Source organism: Alligator mississippiensis, chromosome 11 (genome assembly GCF_030867095.1).
Source record: "Alligator mississippiensis isolate rAllMis1 chromosome 11, rAllMis1, whole genome shotgun sequence".
Lineage (NCBI taxonomy): Eukaryota > Metazoa > Chordata > Crocodylia > Alligatoridae > Alligator > Alligator mississippiensis.
In genome coordinates, this window is record NC_081834.1 from 1,678,772 (window position 1) to 1,700,538 (window position 21,767).

A 21,767-nucleotide genomic window follows, 5' to 3' on the forward strand; every position below is an offset into this window, starting at 1 on the left:
AAGGCAGTATTTGCTTAAGTAAAAAGAGATCTGGTGGGATATAGGATTTACAGAGTATTTGCAAAGGTTTTACTAATTTAAAAATAGACCAAGTTGGAAGAAAAGAAGTTGAAGGCGCTAAGAAACTATCACTGAATCACAGGAATAAGATTTTACTGCATTTGTTGCATGATTCATTGTTTTTCTTTCAAAAAAACCCCCAGTCATTGAAACTTTAATCTGTTTGAGCAGAGTGTTAGCTGACTCTCTAGGGAGCCTTTGTAAGGATTTATGGGGAAAATTCAGTATCACCTGTACCTGAGCAAGTACTGATAGAGACTGTCTCAGTGCGTGTCATTTAATTCATAGAGGACTCTTCTTATCAGCAGTACAAAAAATCCATTTAAAGATGTTTATGAAGCATGTTCTTTAGAATTATTTGTTTTTTCTCTCAGTCGTAAAATCATAGACAAATAGGGCTGGAAGCACCCTGTGGAGGTCCTGTAGTCCAACCCCCTGGTGCGGCAGAATCATCCCTATCCAAACCATCTCATACAAATCCTTGTCTAACCTAGTCCTAAAACTACACCGTCCACCCTGTCACCCAGCTACAAGGCATAGCAGCCTAACCGACTACAGGATTAGCTGCTGCAAGGGTTGTTAAAATATACTTAGTAGATCCAAAGAAAAGGGCCATGCCCCCTACCACCTGAAGAAGGCAAAATCTTCCACAAGCTCTGCTAATCCAACCATGGGGTAAACTTCCTTCCTGACCCCAAATGTGGCAGTCAGTCTGACCCTGAGCAGAGGGCCAAGACCCTCTAGCCAGGAACTTCCAGGTATTAGTTCATTTTGATATAGTTAAGTGGTTTAATTGGATAATTCAGTCATCGTGTATATCCATGTTTAATTCATATATTGAAATTCAAGTCTTTTAACAAATGGAAGAAAGCAAGAAAGAACTTTAGGGACAGTAATATGATACTGCATACCCAATGAAACTTGTGATTCTGACATTATCGATGACCCGTCAATCGTGTGACTTGACTGAGAGGAACAGGCATGAATTGAGTGAGAGGGTTGTAGTCATCTCTTGGGATTCCTTCTGTCTGTGCAATAGCTCCAATTACAACAGAAATGAAGTCTATAACGTGCTACATTCAGAATTCAGTTTGCCAAATATTAGTGTATTTTGCCCTTCAAAAAACATGAAGAGGCAAACAATTACTTATCACCAAAACTTTTCATGTTAGCATCATCATCTTTTTTATCTTTTCTAGGATGAAACATTAGTGCACTGTAGTCTAAACGAGCTAGAAGATGCTGCACTCACTTTTCCAGTTCTTTTTCAAGACGTCATTTACCAGGTAATTAGACATATGTAAGCGGTGTGTGTGCTTTTTTGTTTGAATAACTGAACAGTTACTATGCATACTTATGTTCTTGTCTAAAGAGAGAAACATTGTTTGGCATCTGTAAACAGCTTTCTGGGCTGTATGCTGCAGTTTTGAAATTTTAAAAGGCAGGTCACGGCGCATTAGAAGTGGAATACTGTCTACATGGTAATGTTGATTAGGAATAACAATCTCCTTAATCATTTATACAGTAAATATCCCTTTTCGCAGCAGTCTTCTATTGCAGACTTTCTCCTTACCAGCAGGTGGAGGCAGGAACACTGGAAGTTTAGGCACTGTCATTTCCCAGGTAACAGATGGCCACAAACTCTTAACTTTCTTCCCTGCTTGGGGCAGCCAGTCGATGCTGGTTGATCATTTCTTACTGTGAAAAAGGCTGATTGTCAGAGCCTGACGTTAGCCAGCTTCTGGTTGAGTAGTTAGCTTTGCTACGTCCTTTGCCTATAATGGTTCTACCTCTTCAGGCCCAGCTAGATTCTGCTTGGTGACTAGAGTGACTTGATTATCTTGTGGAGACTGCCAGATTGCCATTTGTCCTGCTTCAGGAAGTATTGTTAGCTTTAAATGTTTTACATTGACATACCGTAGAGGAGCAAGCATGGGAAGGAGATCTGTTCCAGCAACTGCCAAAGATGCTGCACTGACCCAGGCTGTTGTTCTCAGGTCCTTTTGTGTGATGTACCTGGGAGTAGCAACAGCTTCCCCTCCATGTAGTTCGCACGATATTGGACCCCTGTGTAGTATCTTTGGAGAATGAGCCAGTCATCAGACACCTTAAACGGACACTTGTCCAGGTATTTTTCCTAATTTTAAAACTGTTTTTCTTCATTGTTGCATATAAAAACCCTTGAAACTTTGAAGCTGATTTTTTTTTTTAATGGGTTTCTTAACTTATCTCTTATTTGGTGACTGACAAGCTCAGTTTCCTCCTGGATGAGCGGGGAAGGAACCTTCGAGTTAATTTTTTAGAGGTTCTTGCCATTGATGTTAGAAGCAAATAGATTATTAAAACCTATTTTCTTCCTCCCCTCTCTCAGGGGATCTTAATCAGATGTGGTTATTTCCTAGCTATAACCATGGTCTTCTGGTGGTATTTTTAACTGAGAGTAGCTGTTTGGCAACTAGGATCTGGTTCAAAGGCAGCTGAAATCAATGTAAGGCTATATTACAAGTTTTCTGAATATAACAACATTGTACCTCTTTTTTATCCAATAAAGTGGTGATGCAGTTTCATAACCCAGGATTTATTTTATATCAGTTGTTTCCTAAGTCTAGAACTATAGCTTCAGAAGAGAGATTTGAAAAGGACAGCCATTGTCTACCTCAAATTTGTCCTTCAGGTTTTCTGGATATCTTTGTTATAGAGCTGCTTATACATTTGACCTGGCAAGTCAGAAACATCCACCTCTTACAGAAAAGTAGGGCTGGACGGGACCTCAGTCCAACCCCCTGTATCTGAGGTCACAGACAGTAAGCAGAAGATGTAAGCTGTCAAGGGTTTAGCTCTAACCAGAAAATATTTAATTAACTAAGGCTGTGAATAAAAAAATGTTATACTCTTCAGACAACCACTGAACGGAAGCTGACTGTTGCATACTGTGTTGGGTCTTCAGTATAGACAGTAGTTATTTCATCTGCTTTTGGAAAGCCTTTCTTCCAGTTCTCAATTTGGTCATCTTGTTGGGATAGGATTTATCTGACTTTCGTCTATAGACTCCCTCGTTGTGTTGGCTAGGCTTTCCCTAGTATCTCCTCCTGCTGGCAAGTAGGAAGTAGACACAAAGTGAGCAAAGTAGGAGAATGCAAATTTATTACGCATGTATTTTGTCAACTACAGCACAATATAATACCTCAGGTTGTCAGAATGTTTTTCTATTGGCCTCTGAACATCCAACACCCTCCATTAAACTCTTCCAGAAATACCGTGAAATGATTAAACAAAATATTCTCACACTTTCTTCTATGAATCAAGCCTGACTTGGTGCCGCTTCTGCTACAGAATGACTCCATTCTCTCGTATCCGAGCTGAATAATAAGTCTACAGACGATCCCATACCATTACAATATCCCTGGGCACTAGAAGCCCAGGAACCAGTATTTTTGCAGTAGTTGTAGGTGCAGGTGCACAAACATCACACTTTGAAGGATATTCCAGAACTGGCTACCGCCGTGTGCTGCAGCAGCAAGGAACTAATTTGCTTAGACTCTACGGGAGCGTCCAGACGAGTGCGCACGTGCAGTTTGCGGTGCTGTAGACCTGTTTGTGACACCGCCAGCTGCACGCCCCACACATGCAGGTGTTCACCGCATTGCTAATTTGCAGCACGGTGGGTTTTCTTGACACTGGGAGATCCTGGTACCAAAAAAAACCCACACCAGAAAAAGGCGGTGCGGTGCATGTGGTTGCAGCGTATGCTGCCCGAAATCTTAGCCTGGCCAGCCAGAGCCATGCTTCACTGCTGGCCAGGCTCTGTGTGCCCAGATCACCGCTGCTGAAGCCCTGGGAGGCCCCCAGGACACAGGTAAGGATGCTGGCCCCCAGCCTCCCCTACCCCACCTGGGGCAACTTGCCACATGCCAGAGCACGCGCAGGGGAGTTTCCGGGGACAAGTAGCAACAGCACAAACGTGCCACAGCTGGTTCTCCCCGGGGAAGGTACGTTCCCACTTGTATGGACGCGTCCTAGGTGTCTGATCTTAAATGTGCCTAGAGTTCCACTGACATCTGAAGTAATATGCTTTCCAGCCCGGTGGCTCCGTTCGGCCCATGGTCACGTCAGTAATTATAAGTAACAAAGGGCTGTTTTAAATAAATCTCTCTAAAAGTAGTACGTTTTAAATGCATGTTTGCACCTCAGTGTTGACAGACAAAAAGAGTTGTTCAGTGGTTTGAGCACAGAACAGTGCTTAGAAAATGTCTACCTTATAATTCCCGGTCTGGCAGAGGCTCTTTGTATCCTGCCTTAGCTTCTGCATCTGTAGAATGGAGATATTAATACTACCCTACTTCACACAGGTGTTGAGAGGGTTGGTAGGTTTGCAAAATGTTTTCTTAGTTTGTTTCCTGAGTACTCATGTTAGGTTGGATTTCTTTAGTTCGAGTTGGCTGTGTTCATTGAGGTGCTTTGAGTAGAAATGTTAAATGAAGTGATCTTAAAAATACTGTGTTGAATGCTACAGTGCTTCCATCTGGAGAACAGGAGTAAACGGGGTAAATCTTTAGCACAAGCCTGTGGGGGCATTGATCTTGTAACCTGGTTAACAGCAGTAAGTTTTGGTTGCCACAGAGCCACCCATCCTTAGAAATGAAGTCACCTCACTCCCTCTCCCATCCAGAGGATGCCTCCATCAGAAGGCAGGGTTTTCACTCTGTTCCTGGGCTCAACAGTTTTCTTGCTGATCTTTCTGTTTCTATCAGTACTCTGGCCTTTGTGACTCTTGGAAGATCTAATAAAACTAGTTGATAATAGCTGATCAAAAGATAGTATTTCACATATTTCATCCCACTTTAGCCAAACATAAATGGGCTACGTCCATACTCTTTGAAGTGTGGCAGAGGTACTTGGCATCCAAAACTCTTGAGGAAGAGGCAATTATCTTTTCTTAGACCAACTAGATAGTGAGGAAGAGGCGATATCTTGCTTCCCTTTCTGGTGAAAGTCTTGCCTGCCGGCTCCTCTAAAAGAGCAGCAAAACCAGGAGCCTTTCAGTCAGTCGTCTCGGTCTTTGTCTATGATGGGCATCCACTAAGAGGTCAGGAAGCAGAGAGGTCGATCTTCACTTGTCTCCGTGGCCTCCCCTGTGAATTAGGACCCGTCTGTTTCTGTCACTGTGGCGGTGTCAAACCTGAGATGACTCCAGGTTATTTACCCTGCAAGTCCAGGGCTGCCGATGTCCACTGGGCTGCCGCTCTCGGCATTTCCTTACCAAACTTCAGAGCAAAGGCGATTTCTTTCAGTAGGAAATATTCATCTGAAGTTCAGCTGACACTGGATGTTCTTATTGGTATTTAACCTGATCGCGTCCATAGGACAAATCTAGCTCTGTATATAGCCAGGTTTCTGCTACATATGTCTGTCATGGTCTGTTTTCCAGGTAACTAAATAGATACAAATATGGAAAAGAGAAAGAAAATGAAGAAGAGAGTAAGTGGTTTGCTCTGTGTTCTAGCTAATCATAGAATTTTATTCAGGACAGGTTCCAGTATTTACGAACTTGCAGGATAGTTTCTCTTACCCTTGTTATTTGTAATAACTCTCTACAATTTTTTTTTTACTGAAATCCATGTCCTTACCAGTTTTCTGCAAAACTTGCGCGCACGTAATTGTTGCTGTTCTGTTGCTATCTTTGCTTTTTCTATTAACAAAAATGACAGGAAGGCTTTGTGGGAGGATTGTAAAGTATTTTGGTAGGGTAAGTGGATTTACACAGTTACATGACTTAGATACAGGAAAAGGGCATGATATTAGTCCCTTTTTTGCCATTACTGGCTCCATTAGCTTATTAAAAGCACGTCCTGTTCTTTAGAGAGAAATGTCAAGGATGTAACAATAACTAGGTAATAGTCTCTTTTTTGTGGATACACTTAAAATGTACTGGATATTGGTATTTCACAATGTCTGCTCTTTCCATCCTTTTTCCGTTTGGAGTTTTGTTAAAGAGTATTTGTGTCTCAAAAAACGTAGTGTATTTGTTCTATAAGTGCCCATAAATATTTTCTTGAGTTCTGTAAGTTTTTTCAGTTGATTTATTTTCTTTAGAGTGATTTGTTTCAAACGGTTTTGTCAGGTAAAATAGATGTTTCATACATGCTTTTTTCCAAATTTGAGAAAAAGTTTAGACATATGGAAAAACTTCTTTTCCATATGGGTAACCAAAATCTGGAACACACTCCCAGCACAGGTGGGGCAGTCGCTATCGCTGCCGGTGTTCAAGAGGAGGCTGGACAAGCACCTTGTTGAGCTCGTTTGAGCCAATGACCTTGCCCGCGGCAGGGGACTAGACGTGATGATCTTACAGGTCCCCCTCGGTCCTTCTTTCTATGATTCTATTAAATTAATCATTTGATGACATTTTCAATTTCATTTGAATATAGTTTTTTCCCTTAACCAAGAGTATCAAGTCTGACATTTGGTTTGAAAACTTCTAATATAAATTGTCCAAAATTTGGTCTGCTCATGAGTCGTAAGTTATGGCTCTAGCTGGAGGAGTGCAAAGTCGCTACGCTGCTCTTTTTCACAGAAACGTTTTTTCCATAATTATCTAAGTAATGGGTTAACGTAGACTCTTCATACTTCCTATGTAGTTGGAACTCGTTGCAACCTTGTGCGTATGTTACAGGTCAGCCTTTTTTTTAGGACTAGTGGTATTTTTTTCTGCTTTCTTGACAGACCACACAAAGATTGAAGAATAATATTCTACAGCAAAGACTTCCATGCGAAGTAGTTCTCTTTCAAAATTGCTGCCTTCTGCCATTGTTCTCACTGAGACTGCCCGTTCTCTTCTTAGGCACAACCCCTCGGTGCACTTGATGGAGCGTTTGGAGGCGATGGCCATTTTGAAAGAGCATTTAAATTGAGCACAGTGGTTGTTTTGAAAGCGTGCGATTCATTTGAGCCTCTCTAAAGTAGAGGATGTCATGCACCAGCCTCTGTTAACAAATACACTAATGCAAAATAATGGCAGAGATTACTTTCAGCCAGAAACGTTTCTTTCTCAAACTCTGCTGTTACATCAGACCTTCTCAGAGAGGGCAGGAGTCAAAGGGGAAACTAGATATATTGCGTGCGTGTGTGCGCATGCATACACAAAGAAAGGAAGTGGTATGGAAAGAGGCTGAAGGTGGTGCGATGGGAGAGCAAATGTACATGCACGTTTCTGTGTTTTGGGAATCTTGAAGCAGGAAAGAGGGAGAATCTGAGATGTTAGCGGGAACATGGGAAAGGCAGGGAGGAGGAGAATTATGGGCTGTGTATAGAAGGATATCGCGGGGGTACAAAAGGTAGGGGCAGGTGTAAGACACGGAAAAGGAGAGACTAGACTGTGCAATCCATCTTTTTTGCTCTGTTCTGATAGGAGTTTCAGACAAAATCATCTCAACTGGCCCTTATGCTGTGACCACTTTATCCTGTACCAGGGTAGTGCAAGGCAGTAGCAACACATCAGTGACTCTGACCAAAGCTCGTTAGAAACAGCAGTTGCTAACCTTCTCTTTGGATTTCTTGTTCAGTGTTCATATGTGAAATGTTAATCAAATAAACCAAGAAAATACTTGTATAAAATCTACATTTTACACCAGTACTTTTTCCTGCCATGGCAGGGGGTCGGACTTGATGATCTGTCGAGGTCCCTTCCGACCCTACAACTATGAATCTATGAAACTATGTTAATATTAAGATAAAGTTAAGAGTACATATAGGAGTAACTTTGTGGTAACACATAAGGCTGTTGCAGTTCTCTCAAATCCAAGCAAGTTGACCATTAAAAGAAATCCAAAGCCATGAAAGCATGGAAATGAATACTCGAGTCACCCAGACAACCTAAACACTTACCTGACAGTAGACTGGAGAAAATTATAATATGTTTTAATCTGCTTAATCTGGGTTCACAATCACTAGAAAGCCTTAATCATAAATGTAATGATATGGTCATTGTAATCACCATAGAGCAGAATTAGGGTTGTTTGGGGTGCTCTGGCAGCATTTTCATGCAATTTGAATTTCCTGTATGTTTAGCGGAATGCCCTTGTTTTAAAACTCTTGGGTCTCATATAAACAACACCCTGTAATGTGTTGGTTACCATTTTTAGGATAAGTGAAAGAGCAGCAACTAAGCTAGACATGTGTGTGTAGAAATATACAATCTTCGTTTTACTAGATCAGTAATTAATGAAGTTTCTTGCTTGTCATGGCTGGTTTCTAGTGCAGGCACGGGCATTATCGTATATTCGACTGGAGATCGTTTTCTTCTTGGTAGGCACTCCTGGAGCATTGGCAGATGCGTGGCAGCTTGGCCAGGAGAGTTTTGTAGCTGAGGGCTTGAGATGGTGACTGCATTATCTGAAATAATACATAAGCTCTCTCTACTACAGAGAAAAGGCTTGTTGCTGGCTACGACTTGAAGCCAAAGCCCACAAAGAAGCCTTAGATCCAGACAGTGCCATTCCTGCCCCTTCAGTGTTAACAACTTATGGGTATCATTAACAACTTCCCTTATCAGCTTTTTACTGTAAGAAATCAAGATGAAAGTCCCAGCAAAATGAGTATTTACCTAGGAAGGACTAATCCTGTAGGCCAGAGGTGTCAGACTCATCTGGCCCCCCCCACATGCAGCGCACGCCTGTGCCAACCCCCAGGTCATGAGCAGTGCCCGTGGTGCTGGGTGTAGCCCACATGCCACCGGCAGCACAAGACCCGGAGCAGGGCCAGCACAGGACACGTGCTGCATGTGGCATCCCACTGGATCACCCCCTTTGCCACAGCATCTGGTCCAGCCCACAAGACCGGCTCCGCATGCCATAGACGGTGCACGGCTGGTCTGAGCTGTGAGCCAGATCACGCAGCTCCACGGGCTGGATTCAGCCCAGACACCCCTGCTTTAGGCAACCACAAAGAAAATCCTCTTGTAGTGCACACCACTTTCCTTCTGAGAGGAACAGTTAGACAACAGAGGTCATGCAGATCTTAGTGGAAAAGAACAATTAAAACATGTATAATTAACAGTATAAATGATGCTCAGGAACTGCCTTCCCAACAAACTACAGGTTTCACACTCAGAAAGATGCTAGCTTTACTGGTTGAACGGTCCCATTGAAGATAAACGATTCAAAACGAATGTTTAAACCTGTCGGTAGCAACAGGTGACTTGAGTGCCACTTAATACCTCACTGCATGCAGGCTGTGAACTGTGCAGCTACATAAGTAAAGACGAAGGAGCACGTGTCTTGTGGAAGACGGGTTCGGTACCTGTCACGTTATGCTTTTCACAAAGAGTCTAGTGATGGCAGGTGGTCTGTGGTAAGAAGACGTACTTGTCAACTGCGTGTTCGACAGTTGGCTTTCCAGCGATGTCTTGGCTAGCTCCAGTGCAGAAACCTACCAAGCACAGGCGGCAAGCTCCTGGAATCGAGCTTCAAAGCCAACTTGAAGCATCGTTTCTTAGCATCTCAGAGATGGGTCTGCCAGAATGAAAAAGGCAATGGGTAGCATCTGTACAGTCAAACATATCATCTCTTGGAGACAGTGGCCCTACTCGAGATGCGACAGGCTTGTACACATTTCACTCCTGATCTCTGAACACACATAGCTACCTGGGCTGATGGCTACCTAGTGATTGGTGTCACTGTACAAACCTGGATAGACAGAACTAGCGAGCGCTCCCTTTTCTCGGCTGCAGTTAAAGTAGACATCAGCTGGATAAACAAGGAATCGTAGCTGTCCGAGACAACTAACTCCATATAAGCATGGTAAGAATTACAAGACTTTAAATAACAAAACCAAGCCTAAGTTTTTTTACTCAAGTTTAAGTCTTCGGTTGCCAAGAAATGTATGCTTCCATTAGAGGACTGGGAGCCACCGCGGTGTGCTGTCGAGAATATTGAGCTTCCCTCTTCCTTCCTTGTGATTGTTCAGGCTTTGTCTGATCATGAACTCCAGAAGTTTAGTTGAATCAGTGCAAACCTCTGGGTGGACACTTTTGCCTCAGTTTAAAAGTAAAGTACGGTACTAAGTTTTAACTTAATCTGTTCCTGATTTGGTTGTTAATTAAATTAAATTTAGTCAACCAAAATAAAGAATTCCCAGATTGCTTTTTTGTAGTGTTTTAATGAAATCTATTTAAAGCAACACCCTTCCGTGAACAAGAACGACTTTGCACACAGCTAGGTCACTTGATAAAGAAGGTAAGCAGAGAGTGTGATCATCCTTCTAACCTGTTGTTGGCCTCAGTGAGCCTGGGGTCTGGTCTTCACACCTCCTCATCTGTACTCCAGCCTTCCTTTTTCCACTGAAACTCCAACATCACAAGGTCAGTGGTGTGTATAGGACCTCTCTGAAACGCTGCCATGCGTCTAGGAGTCTGCTCTCTGGATTCAATTCTAGATCTTCAGGGGTCAAGATGCTGCACTTGAGGTTATAACGGGTATTAACATCAGCGAGATCTTTTTTTGCCTGTGTTCTGAGATAAACTGCAGACTCCTAAACCTCAAACTATACATTTCTCCTTAGGTTTCAGTTGGATCCTGTGGATATTGTTTCTCTCTTTCAAATGGTGGTCTGTGTCAATGAGATGGCAGGGCAGAGCAGCTCTTCCAGTTTGACCCCGTTCTTATTTCAGAATGCATACGGGTCTTTGTCAGCCAGTGACACCTGGATTAATGGCATTTCGGCAAATGGCCAGGCCACTTCCTTCCCTCCTTCTGATCCCTACAGAACAAGTGCAGCACGTAGCCGGACACTGACAGACACTAGCTTGCAACTGGATGGGGCAGCCGGACTGGTGCAACCTGCAGTAGATTAGTTGGATCAAAATTGAAAAATTCAGTGTTTAGTTAAAAAATGATCTGGTTCCCATTTTTTAATTTAAGAGCTTTCTGTCTGGATCCAGTTTTCCAGTGAAATCAGTTACAAGAGGACTTTACCATTTTACATATAGAGATGTTACTGATGTCACTTGCAAAGTATTTTAAATATTCGTCATAACTCAAATATTACTCTGTCCTTATTATTCATGGTATTCAGAATGAACTTGTTATTTAATAATCTGTGCAGACTGTCGTAGTTAAACTGTCCCTTCTGAACCGCTGCATATTTTGAACCTTTAAATATTTATTTAAGTCCATCTTTGCTTTAGGTTTACGTGCGGTTAAGGCCATTCTTCAGAGAATTTCTGGAACGTATGTCTCAGATTTATGAGGTAACGATACTTAGATATCTCCCTTAAATTTCTTCTTGTATTATATACACACATATTTATATCTTGAAAAATAATTACTTTCTTCTTTAATTTACAGATCATTCTTTTTACTGCTTCTAAGAAGGTATATGCAGACAAGTTATTGAACATACTTGACCCTAAAAAGCAACTGGTCAGGTAAACTTGATTAAAAACTATTGGAACTATCTATATTTAGGCTAAGCAGTTTATATTTCGTATTGAATCTGGAGATATTCCTCTTATCTTTTTAAAAAGGTCCTTCCATGGAGATCCACTACGATGGTATTCACCTTGCCAGTGCCCACCCTCTCCTTCAGTTAACATTTGTAAAAATAATCCCTTAGGCCGCATCCAGAGGAGCGTGGACGTTTGTTTCTGCAGCACACCTTGAGCGCCTGCTGCGTGTCCCCAGGGAACGCCTGTGCCACACGCGCTCGGACGTGCTGGGGGGGGCAGGGGGGCTGGGGCCAGCAAGGTAGCCGCCCGGGGAACGCCTGGATGGGCGGTGTGTGGCACCGCAGACCGATCTCTGGTGCCACATACCGCACGGCCGCGCTCGGCTGGATGCGGCCCTAGATTTGTTCAGGAAACATAAACAGATGCTTTTAGATGCATGTGCCTGTCGTTTTTAATCAACGTTTAGGTTTGTTTTGATGAAAGTCTCTAAGAATCTTAATGTGCGTACCGTATGCAGGAATGATAAATGTCGGTGCAGTCTTTTCCACAAATCTGCAGGAGATGACGTGGTTACTCACTTTTAATGACTTATGTAATCTTTCATTGAATTAATGGGACAGAAACACCATTTTAAACAACTTTTCTGGCATGTGTTTTTGTCAAACTAATAGAAATATTTGCTCGTCCTCATAGAGGAGACCTTAAACTCTGCAAGGAACAGTGCCATACTGTCAAGGCAAAGGAAAGCTGACAGCATAGACCAGAGTTTCCAAGTTAGGACTGCACAATTGTGTGAATATATCTGTTGGTGTCTGCTGTAAATGCAGACACGGGAGATGTGTGCACAAAAAGATACTTGCGTGTATACAAAACAAGAATAATAGCGCACTCCTAACATTGATCTTCTCTAGCTCAAATATTTGTGAGTCAGGAGCATAACTGTAAGGTTTGTTTGTGGAACAGGGTAGATACAATGACATGGGGGTGCAGCCGGCCTGTATTCTAAGAGCCTGAGAGTGGATTCATGTGATTCATGAATTCACGTGTGATTCGTGTGCCACCAAAAAGCTGATACGAAGGCATGATTCGTTTTGATATTATCCTAAAGATAAACATATTGGGCACGCCACACATATGACTCAGAATCTAAATATAAAATCGTTTGTCACCGAGCCATCCGTTTAGTTTCCTCCAGAGCAACAGCAAAAACGCTGCCCCTTTGTGAAATGAAACATTTAAACAATTTCACAATTAAGCATGCAGCTTTTAAAAACGTTTACTTTAGGATCAATTTCTTACATCCTTTGAAACACCCTCACAGTATCTGCATCTCCATGAGAACATTTAAAACTCAGATCCGTTTAGGTTGTAACATCATTTTAGCGTGACTTCTATGGGGAAAAATCAATTCATGCTCTAGCTGACATGCTAATGAAGCTTTGGCTGTTGTTTTAATCAAACTGAATAATTTTATTCTATCCAAATGTTTCTTCTTCTTATACGCTCTCTCTCCATAATATATTAAAGGGAAGCAGGTTAATTGGAAAAAAGGCAGCTGATGGGATAATTTGGCCTTGCGGCTTTTTTCTGAAGCTGTAATACTTAAAATAGGTTAATTGGCAACGCAGGTAACATCCATTTAACGTTCCTTCTGTTCTGGCTTGTACGGGCGAGGGGAGCGGCGTGCTGTGCTGGCTAGAGCACAGAACCGGGCGCCAGGAGCTGCCGGTGAGGGCTAACCACGGACTTTGGGAAGTCACTGAGCTCTGTGCGCGTCTCTGTGAACCCAGATGGAAAAGCAGTAAAAAGTAGGAGCCTCCTGACAACCAGATGCTGCATCTGAGTATAGCTTTCCTAGCTATGGGAAAAGAATTGTTTTGACCCCTTTTTAACATTTTAAGCATTACATTCTCAGATGAACACATCCAAGTATTACTACGACTCCAAGAGAAAGTTTTGTAAGATTGGCCTAACTGCTAAGTGTTTTGATAGCGTAAAAATAGCCCAAAAGAGAGCGCCTGTTGACAAAATGGGCTGTTTTAAAGGAAACCTAAGTGTGCAAGAAGGAAAAATTAAGACTGATTTGCACAACACTGAACAACATCTGCTTTTCTCCGTGCAAAGTAATTATTTTAAAACTATACAAATTTTTTTTTCCCTTTAACGTAGGCATCGACTTTTCCGTGAGCATTGTGTTTGTGTACAAGGAAACTACATAAAGGATTTAAATATTCTTGGTAGAGATCTTTCAAAAACTATCATAATAGACAATTCACCACAAGCCTTTGCCTATCAGGTAAGCTTTTTGCAGTAGCCAAGCCTTTTATATTTGGGAAAAGCCTTCTCTGAAGAAACAGATGGTCAGATTAACAAAACCTGCTAATTTAACTTGTAAATTAAGAAAACGATAGGTATAAACATGCGCAAAATGCCCTGGTGCTATTTGCCACATTGTGAATGTTTTTCTAGCTTTTCTTAATCATTTAGTTCCAGAAAATCGTAGAAATTTCAGTCTGTTAATCCGTGTCCTGGGCTGAATTCACAAAATACAACTTTCAGCGTTAGTAGAATGGTTTTGAACAAACTTTTGGCTGACATGAGATGCATCATTTTCAAATGTTTATAGTAGAGATGTTCAGGTTATTCCCCAGGATTTCGGGATGCTATTTGGTGCCTGGACTAATCGCACAGAACATCGCCGTTACATAGATGTGGAGGTGTGCAGGCATTAATCTCGGACGTCCTGTCTGTAATACAAGATATAACTGGTGTTGGCAGCCAATCTCTCTCAACTCTTTTCAGCACTAGTTCAAAAGCTAGTGATGACAGTTTTGTCCTGCCTGTGTTTTTACCCTTAATTCAGGGGACCTACCGCTGACAACTGATGTCAGTAGGATTCAGTTTCACAGAGTAAGTGGGATTTACGAATCAAGGTCCTGATCCAACTTATCCTGACAGACATCTGTGGAAGGAAAGAAATTTCACAGATTTCAAAAGGGATTGGATCTGGACTCCAAATAAATGCATAACTCTGCTGTCCGAGACAAGCCCTGGATTTCATGTCTCTGGTCCGGTGGCAGCGTTCTTGTTTGCCATGTGGGAGACTTGGGTTCGGTTCCTGGACACGGATATATTCCCTGGGACGGGCAGGGGGTTGGACTAGATGACCTCTGGAGCTCCCTCCAGCTCTGTGACTCCGGTAACGCAGTCATCTATGACGACTTAAATACCTGGTTCAAGTAGCAACACTCAGGTGTGCAGCTAGAAACTGCCGTTTAGGCGCACAGAGGGGATCGAATTCCTGGGGAAATCTGTAAGCACCTCTGCTTTGGCCAGAGAAGTTACTTAAGCACCTGAAGTCCTGGTACTGCACGTACCCAGACTACTGCTTGGCTGAACTGAGTGTTTCGCTGTGTATCTGATATCGCTAGGATTCACAGTGCGTATCCCTGCACTGAAGTCTGCTGTGTGGCCTGATCCAGTTGGCACACTTAGGGAGCACCTCTCGCACACCAGCAGCATGGGGTTCTGCCACTAGTATAGCAGCTGTGCTTTGTGCTTTCAGAAATATGGCATCCCCCTGTTACCTAACTGTCTCCTACTGGGTACAGTACTTAACCGGGAAGGTGGGAGATCTGGTTCCTAGGCCCGATTCTGCCTGAGGATGAACCTAGATCTCCTAGAAAAGTGCCCTAAGCACCAAGCTGTAGGGGAGGCTTTCGTCACCTGTCCTGTGGATCTGTACCCCTGCGCCTAAAGAAGGAAAGGTTCCTGGGACAGGAAAGTGAACACACAAGGAAGCATGACTCCCCAACTCGGTGATTATTTGAGAGCCTTGGGTTAGAGCCCGAGCTGCCAGTATTGTTGGTATATTTTTATCCGGTGACTAGTAATGCAAAATGCAGAAGTAATCCCCATGCCCTGCATAGAGGACTCAGGCACTCAACTGTCCCATGTCCAAGTGCCCTTTTAGATCTGGGCACAACTACAGACTTATTTCCTTCGTAGTTTATCTTTTAACCCAGCCTTACCTAGCCACAGTATGAGAAGCAGTGTGATTGGATCCTAAATATTGTGAATTAAAAAGGTAGCTGTTGCTCTTTAGACTAGTCTGTTTGGTTTTGAATGATTTTTGTTCAATTTGATTCAGATTCAGTAAGCAATTGCCAAAATACAGATTTTTATCACATTTGTGTCTCATTCATGGAAGTGGAAAAGGAAAGCAGTGGTTAGACTTGGGGTCACTGCAGTTGGCAGTGGTTTTAGGAAGATGTGGTGCTTGGACGTAGATTTTTCTGAATACTTCTGTGCCTTTCAGTCCAGCAGAATTAATTGGAGATTTAGACTAGCCTTCTTTATAAACTTGAAGGAAATGATTTGCAAGTAGATTTTAAAATACATTTTAGAGTAAGCATACCATATTTTCTTACGTACAACACGCATCTTCCCCCAAAAACCAGCTGCTGGAAATGAGTGTGCGCATTGGCTGTGGGAAACACAGTAAGAGCAGGTTCTCCCACTTACTGGTGAAACTGGAAGTAAAATCTGCAGGAATCCCCAGGGACCAGAACCAGGAGGCTCTGCTTCATGCCTGCTGCTAGTCAGTTAGGTCCCACAAGGAGAGAGCTTGTATTTCTCATTGTGCCCTTTGAAAACGAGGTATGGCAGGGCATGCTGTCCTGCGTGTCAGAGAGCACGGGGCGCAGTGATAGGCTCTGCTTTGCATAAAGAGTGCCAGAGCTCCAGTCATCTTTTTCAAGACATTAAGCGATTAAAATGAACAACATATCTGTAATTTTACTTTAGCTTTCAAATGGAATTCCTATAGAGAGCTGGTTCATGGATAAAAATGACAATGAACTCCTAAAATTGATTCCTTTTCTGGAGAAACTTGTAGAGCTGGTGAGTATTTCATTTATTCACCTTTTTTCAAATGCATTCTAGGTAACATTTTCACAAGTGCCTAAGTGATTTAAGATGCCAACTGACCGGGATGCTAACTCACTTAGGCTCTCATACCAGTTCTGTCACTGACTGTCTGCGGGGCCTGTCCGTGACTGTCTCCTCTTCTGTGCAATGGGGATAAGTTACCTCACAGATTTGTGGCGAAAGTTAATTAATGTCAGACTCAAAATATAAATCCCTGTGTAAGTGTTACTATTTTATACTCCCCCCTTTTTGCATATTGGCCACTTACAGTCTGCATGGTAACGTGAGCTCGTTGTGTTAAAACCTGTCGTTTTATTCTCCTCTCCAGAATGAAGATGTCCGACCTCACATCAGAGACAGATTTCGCTTGCATGACTTGCTACCCCCAGACTAAAGCCTTTTGTCAAGTTGCTGAAGGGGGAGAAAATGCAGGACCCTTTTGGACTAAAACAAAAAACATTGCCATTACTGTTGAAATTTTGCATTTTTGTACCCCGTCTTGCTTTTCTTATCTTTGGTGCCCAACAGTAATCAAGGGTTACAGAAAGAGACTTTATATATCTGAGGTCGAATACATAACAGTACAATACAGTAGGTAGGCTAGAACAGAAAAGTCTTTAGAACTAGTGCGACTCCAACGAAATTTTTTTTATGTACAGGACATCTGCAGTTTATAAAGAATTCTGTTTCTGCCACCAGCAGTTTGACCTGTAGAAACACAGGATTTTATGATATAACAGAGATTGAAAATGGACTCTAGTTTTCTCTCTGTTTGGTGCTCTAAGTGGGTTTGTAGCCACTTTTCTGTTACTTTAAGATTCTCATTTCAACAGGAATGGCCAGTAAAAGTTGTTTTATTTTCCTGTTAAGGTTTATAACCTTTTTACATTTTTGACCTGTATTAGATTTAGCATTTCATTATGCATTCCTTTTAGTTGAGGCGCTTCATAGTTTTTTCTGGAAATAGCCAAATTTTATTAGTTTTTTTTTATTATCCAGTTGAATGGCGGTTTCCCTGCTTTGTCTGCCTGCACACTGTATATTTGTTTAAAAATATTCTCTAGTTTTAGTCCATGTAAGTTTCATTTAGAAAAACCTGCATTTATATTTTGTTTCTGTAATATTCTACTGTAGTTGAAATCTTTTCAAAAATCAAGAGACTGGCTAGATAAGAAAAAATATAAAAATTACTAATATTCAGAATATTTAAACCATTGTGATGGCATGTACTCTGGAAAGATGATACCTTGCAGTGGCACACACAGCTGATGGACAAGGAATACCTCAGACCATACTGTGCATGCAAATCTTGAAGGAGAATTGGTTTGGTCATCTGCTGGGCTTGATGCAGTTTCAAATACCGCTGCCTTCACTTTCCTCCAAGAATGAAGTATTCTGCACAGTTGCTCAGTATTTTAAGATGTTTTGCATGGGCTGACGGTGCCTCTGCTACACTGCTCGTTACAATCAGTTTCAAACTCCGTGTAGCAGCCTAGGTACCCGACAGTAACTATGCACGATCCTGTGGTACAGCACACTCCCATGCCACCCATGCAGTTCATATGCTATCATAGTGGTTTTCTATGCTATATAGAAATAGTCTTCAAGCCTTGGTTCTCTAATGCAGCTACCGCAAGAGGTTGATATTTTTATAATGGTGTGTAATCTCCTTTTCAGGAGGCTTTTTATGGAAGGTATAATTTGTAAAAGTTAGGATGCTTTGCCTCTCGACTGCATTAACATGCCACAGGCTCGGACTGTTTTTGTGTAAAAGATGTCACAGAACGGCACTTTTTCTAAAGAGAAGTTTGATATTTTGTATGCTTGTTAAGAAAGTACAGTATTGGAAATTAAAGGTGGACAACTGATAATTGAGAAGTATGTCAATTAATTTTTTATGTATATTACCTGTTTACTTGTACAATTTTATTGTACAAATTACATGCAGCTTCATTTTCAAATGAGTCCTTAAAATAAGGAAAAATCTTTTTAGGAAAACATTTAATTTTTGTATTTTTGATTTTAAAAGGCATGAGTTATGTCAACTTTTTCCAGTGTATTAATGAAGATTTTAACTTTTCATCAGGTTGAGTGTTTTCTTACTATATTATCTGTTGTGTATGTAGCTAGCACATTGTGTCACTGAACTGTTAAAAAAATAGCATGTAGAGCAAGCCTGTTTCGTGGAAAATCCTTATTCATTAAAAAAAAAATCATCATGGCAGATTTTCTGCAAAAAAGTGAAAGCATTTGCAATTCAGAATACTGATTTTTTTTGTATTTAAAGAAAGGTATTTTGCTTGCAGGAAAGAAATACTACAGATTCATTTTAATGAGAATCTTTTAAATGTATTTATCTTTAGGGCATCTGGGCATCTTTACGCTGTTTGTCTTATGTCTTTATTGAAATAAAATGTACATAACATTACCTTTATATATGCTTTTGCGCAGACGTGTGAGCGCTGTAACCATCCCTGTTCCCTCCTGTTTTTTGTTAATGGGATCTGAAAATATTTATATATTTGAAAATGGCAAGCTTGTACTTGAGTTGCTATGAGGTTATCCAACAATTTTTAAATTAATTTTTTTAAATCTCAAACACAAATTAAGAGAGATTTTTTTAATGTAGTTTAACAATGAATCCCTGTTTAGAGTGGAATTTCTTCCAAATTGCTATAAATAATATATTGTAAAATATAAGGATTTTTTTTAATTCACTGCTAAATCTAACATAATGGAACTGGTTTGAATAAATAATTCATGGACATTCTCTATGATTCAAGATGGCGGCAGACGATTGCCATCCATTCGAATAGTTTCCCTAAGTGTTTGCATTCTAATTTATGACATTTTTGAGTAAAACCATTACAAAATTGTTCTTTTTATTTAAGCCAAAGCATGCATTGCATTTTACAGACCTATCTGTGATTTCATATCACTGAGGAAAATTAGAATGTGATATTTTACAGTCTGGCTTCTAGTAAACGTAGGGAAAATGGGTGATTTAGTACTACCTAGATGCACAACAAAAATAATCTATACAGACTGCTCTGTAATACATATTAAATATTGATATTTTACTGTGCTGCGTCTGATCTTTATAATTTTGATTGTTTTTTGCAGAGAGAATTACATTTTTTAATTTGTTTATCATGTCAAACATTTCTTTTCTAAATAATCTTTTATCTAGTCAGACTTTTTTGTTTCTTGTTTTTTATTTTACTGGATTCAAGGGGTGGAATAACAAGGCTTAAGTGCTACTCTGAATTGAGACTGTCATACCTAGTTAATAGGTTTGACCCGGGATGTCAGATTTATCCAGGCCCCCACCCGGATCCGGACCGCAGGGCCGCTTACGGCCCAGATGCACACGCAGCCCATGGACCATGTGTATGACACCCGTGGCTAGGCCAGTCATTTATTCTATGACATCCAAAACTGACAATAACACCGGGGGATAGGGCCCAAACTGAATGTCCCCCTCTTAATATTACCTCAGTGTTTAAACAAATTAACTTTATAGCTGTATCACTTATTCAAATTAAAAATGTTTAGATAATCTTTATGCACGTTACACATGTAGACCCAGTACAGGCTGGGGCTGACGGGCTGGGCAGCAGCTCTGCAGAAAAGGATCTGGGGGTGACAGGGGACAAGAAGCTGAACAGGAGCCAGCAGTGTGCCCTTGGTGCCAAGAAGGCCAACAGCATCCTGGGCTGCACTGGTAGAAGTGTCGCCAGCAGATGGAGGGCAGCGATTCTTCCCCTCTATTCAGTGTGGGGGAGGCCACATCTGGAGTCCTGTGTCCAGCTGTGGGCCCCCCACTACAGGAAGGATGTGGACACATTGGAGAGAGTCCAGCAGAGAGCAACAAAAATGGTTTGGGGGACAGGACTGGTGAAGAGAGGCTGAGGAAACTGGGCTGATTTAGTCTGCAGAAGAGAAGATTGAGGGGATTGAATAGCAGCCTTCACCTCCCTGCAGGGGGGCTGCGAAGAGGATGGAGCTGGACTGTTCTCAGTGGGGGCAGGTGACAGGACAAGGAGCAATGGGCTCAAGCTGCAGCAAGGGAAGTTGAGGTTAAATATGAGGAAGAACTTTCTCATGAGGAGGGTAGTAAAGCACTGGAACAGGTTACCCAGAACGGTGGTGCAGTCTCCATCCTTGGAAATTTTTAAAACCCAGGTAGACAAAGCCTTGACTGGGATGATGTAGTTGGGGCTGGTCCTGTTCAGAACGGGTTGGACTAGATGTGACCTTGTGAGGTCCCTTCAACCCTTGTTTTCTATGGTTCTAGTCCCAAAGTAAAATCTTGGTGATTTCATTTGTAGTTTTGAATTAATTTATAGCAGTAGCAGTAGTTTATTTACAGCTTTCACTAAAACAGTAAAACATGATAAAATAAACAGTATTTAACGTTTACAGTTTTCAGTAAAAGCATAAAATAAGATTATCCATTCTACCAGCCTACACCAAAAGTAAAACAGCGTGGTATATGATGATGGTGATACAAAAAATAAACTGAAGCAGTGGACAAGAAAACAGGAATCCTATTTGATTTTGGCCCTTATTCTTTGTGCAAGTCATGCAAATACATCTAAGGAGTATAGGACAGGCTACTAACTACTTGAATTGGATTTGTAATCCTTTTACATACTCTATACATGTTCTATTCTAGGTTTGATTGTTCTTGCTTCCAACAGCAGACTGGGAAGAATTTTTATAGCTGGAAATACATCACATACCCTTCTGTATAAGCACTACTCGAAAAGTATCTGCCTCGCGTTTAATCTTTTGTTGGCAGTTTGCATTCAGTGGTTTCACCTAGTAACTACAAGGAACAGGTACTCAAGCACTTCTGAAGGTCTGAATTCATGTGAACTGTGATCAGACATCCGCCAAAGACGTGATCCTATCACAGTCCTTTACCGTCAACCAAACGTGCTAAGGATGCTCACTTCTCGGAGTCTGCAAGTCGGCAAAGCTCTAAGTAAGCGACTAATCGCTGAAACATCAAATTTGTTCGGGGTCTGACAAACGTGCCCAAAGAAAGCACTGCTACCATGGTCAGCCTGCATCCATGTCGCTTTATTTTTCATTCTGGTCCCAGCCTTCCTTGTAGCTTAGTATTGCTAATCAGGCTCTTTTACTGTTCTTTCTCTAAGCCCTTTTTATTTTGGTGAACTCCATTTGGTTATTGTAATTGCATCTCCCCAGCACTGCTCAGTTCCCCACAGGCAGAGGCAGGGAGCGGGAGCCGATGGGGTGTGCACCGTGAGGGCAGCAACAGGGCTGAGGGGATGGGGAAGCTCTTGGCCCCCAGGCCGGCACTGCG

General features: G+C 41.7%; 1 protein-coding gene across 2 annotated transcripts in view; it reads left to right on the forward strand.

The window, feature by feature from the left end:
- Nucleotides 1–19,512, forward strand: part of CTDSPL2 (CTD small phosphatase like 2) — a 56,512-nt gene extending 37,000 nt beyond the window's left edge. For both annotated transcript variants that reach the window (XM_014601152.3, XM_019496934.2), the window contains exons 8-13: nucleotides 1,260–1,346; nucleotides 11,243–11,305; nucleotides 11,403–11,482; nucleotides 13,673–13,799; nucleotides 16,310–16,405; nucleotides 16,761–19,512. In XM_014601152.3, coding sequence (XP_014456638.1) covers nucleotides 1,260–1,346; nucleotides 11,243–11,305; nucleotides 11,403–11,482; nucleotides 13,673–13,799; nucleotides 16,310–16,405; nucleotides 16,761–16,826 — 519 coding nt within the window. In that variant the 3' untranslated portion in view covers nucleotides 16,827–19,512. The remainder of the gene's footprint in view (nucleotides 1–1,259; nucleotides 1,347–11,242; nucleotides 11,306–11,402; nucleotides 11,483–13,672; nucleotides 13,800–16,309; nucleotides 16,406–16,760) is intronic.
- Nucleotides 19,513–21,767: the final 2,255 nt, after the last annotated feature.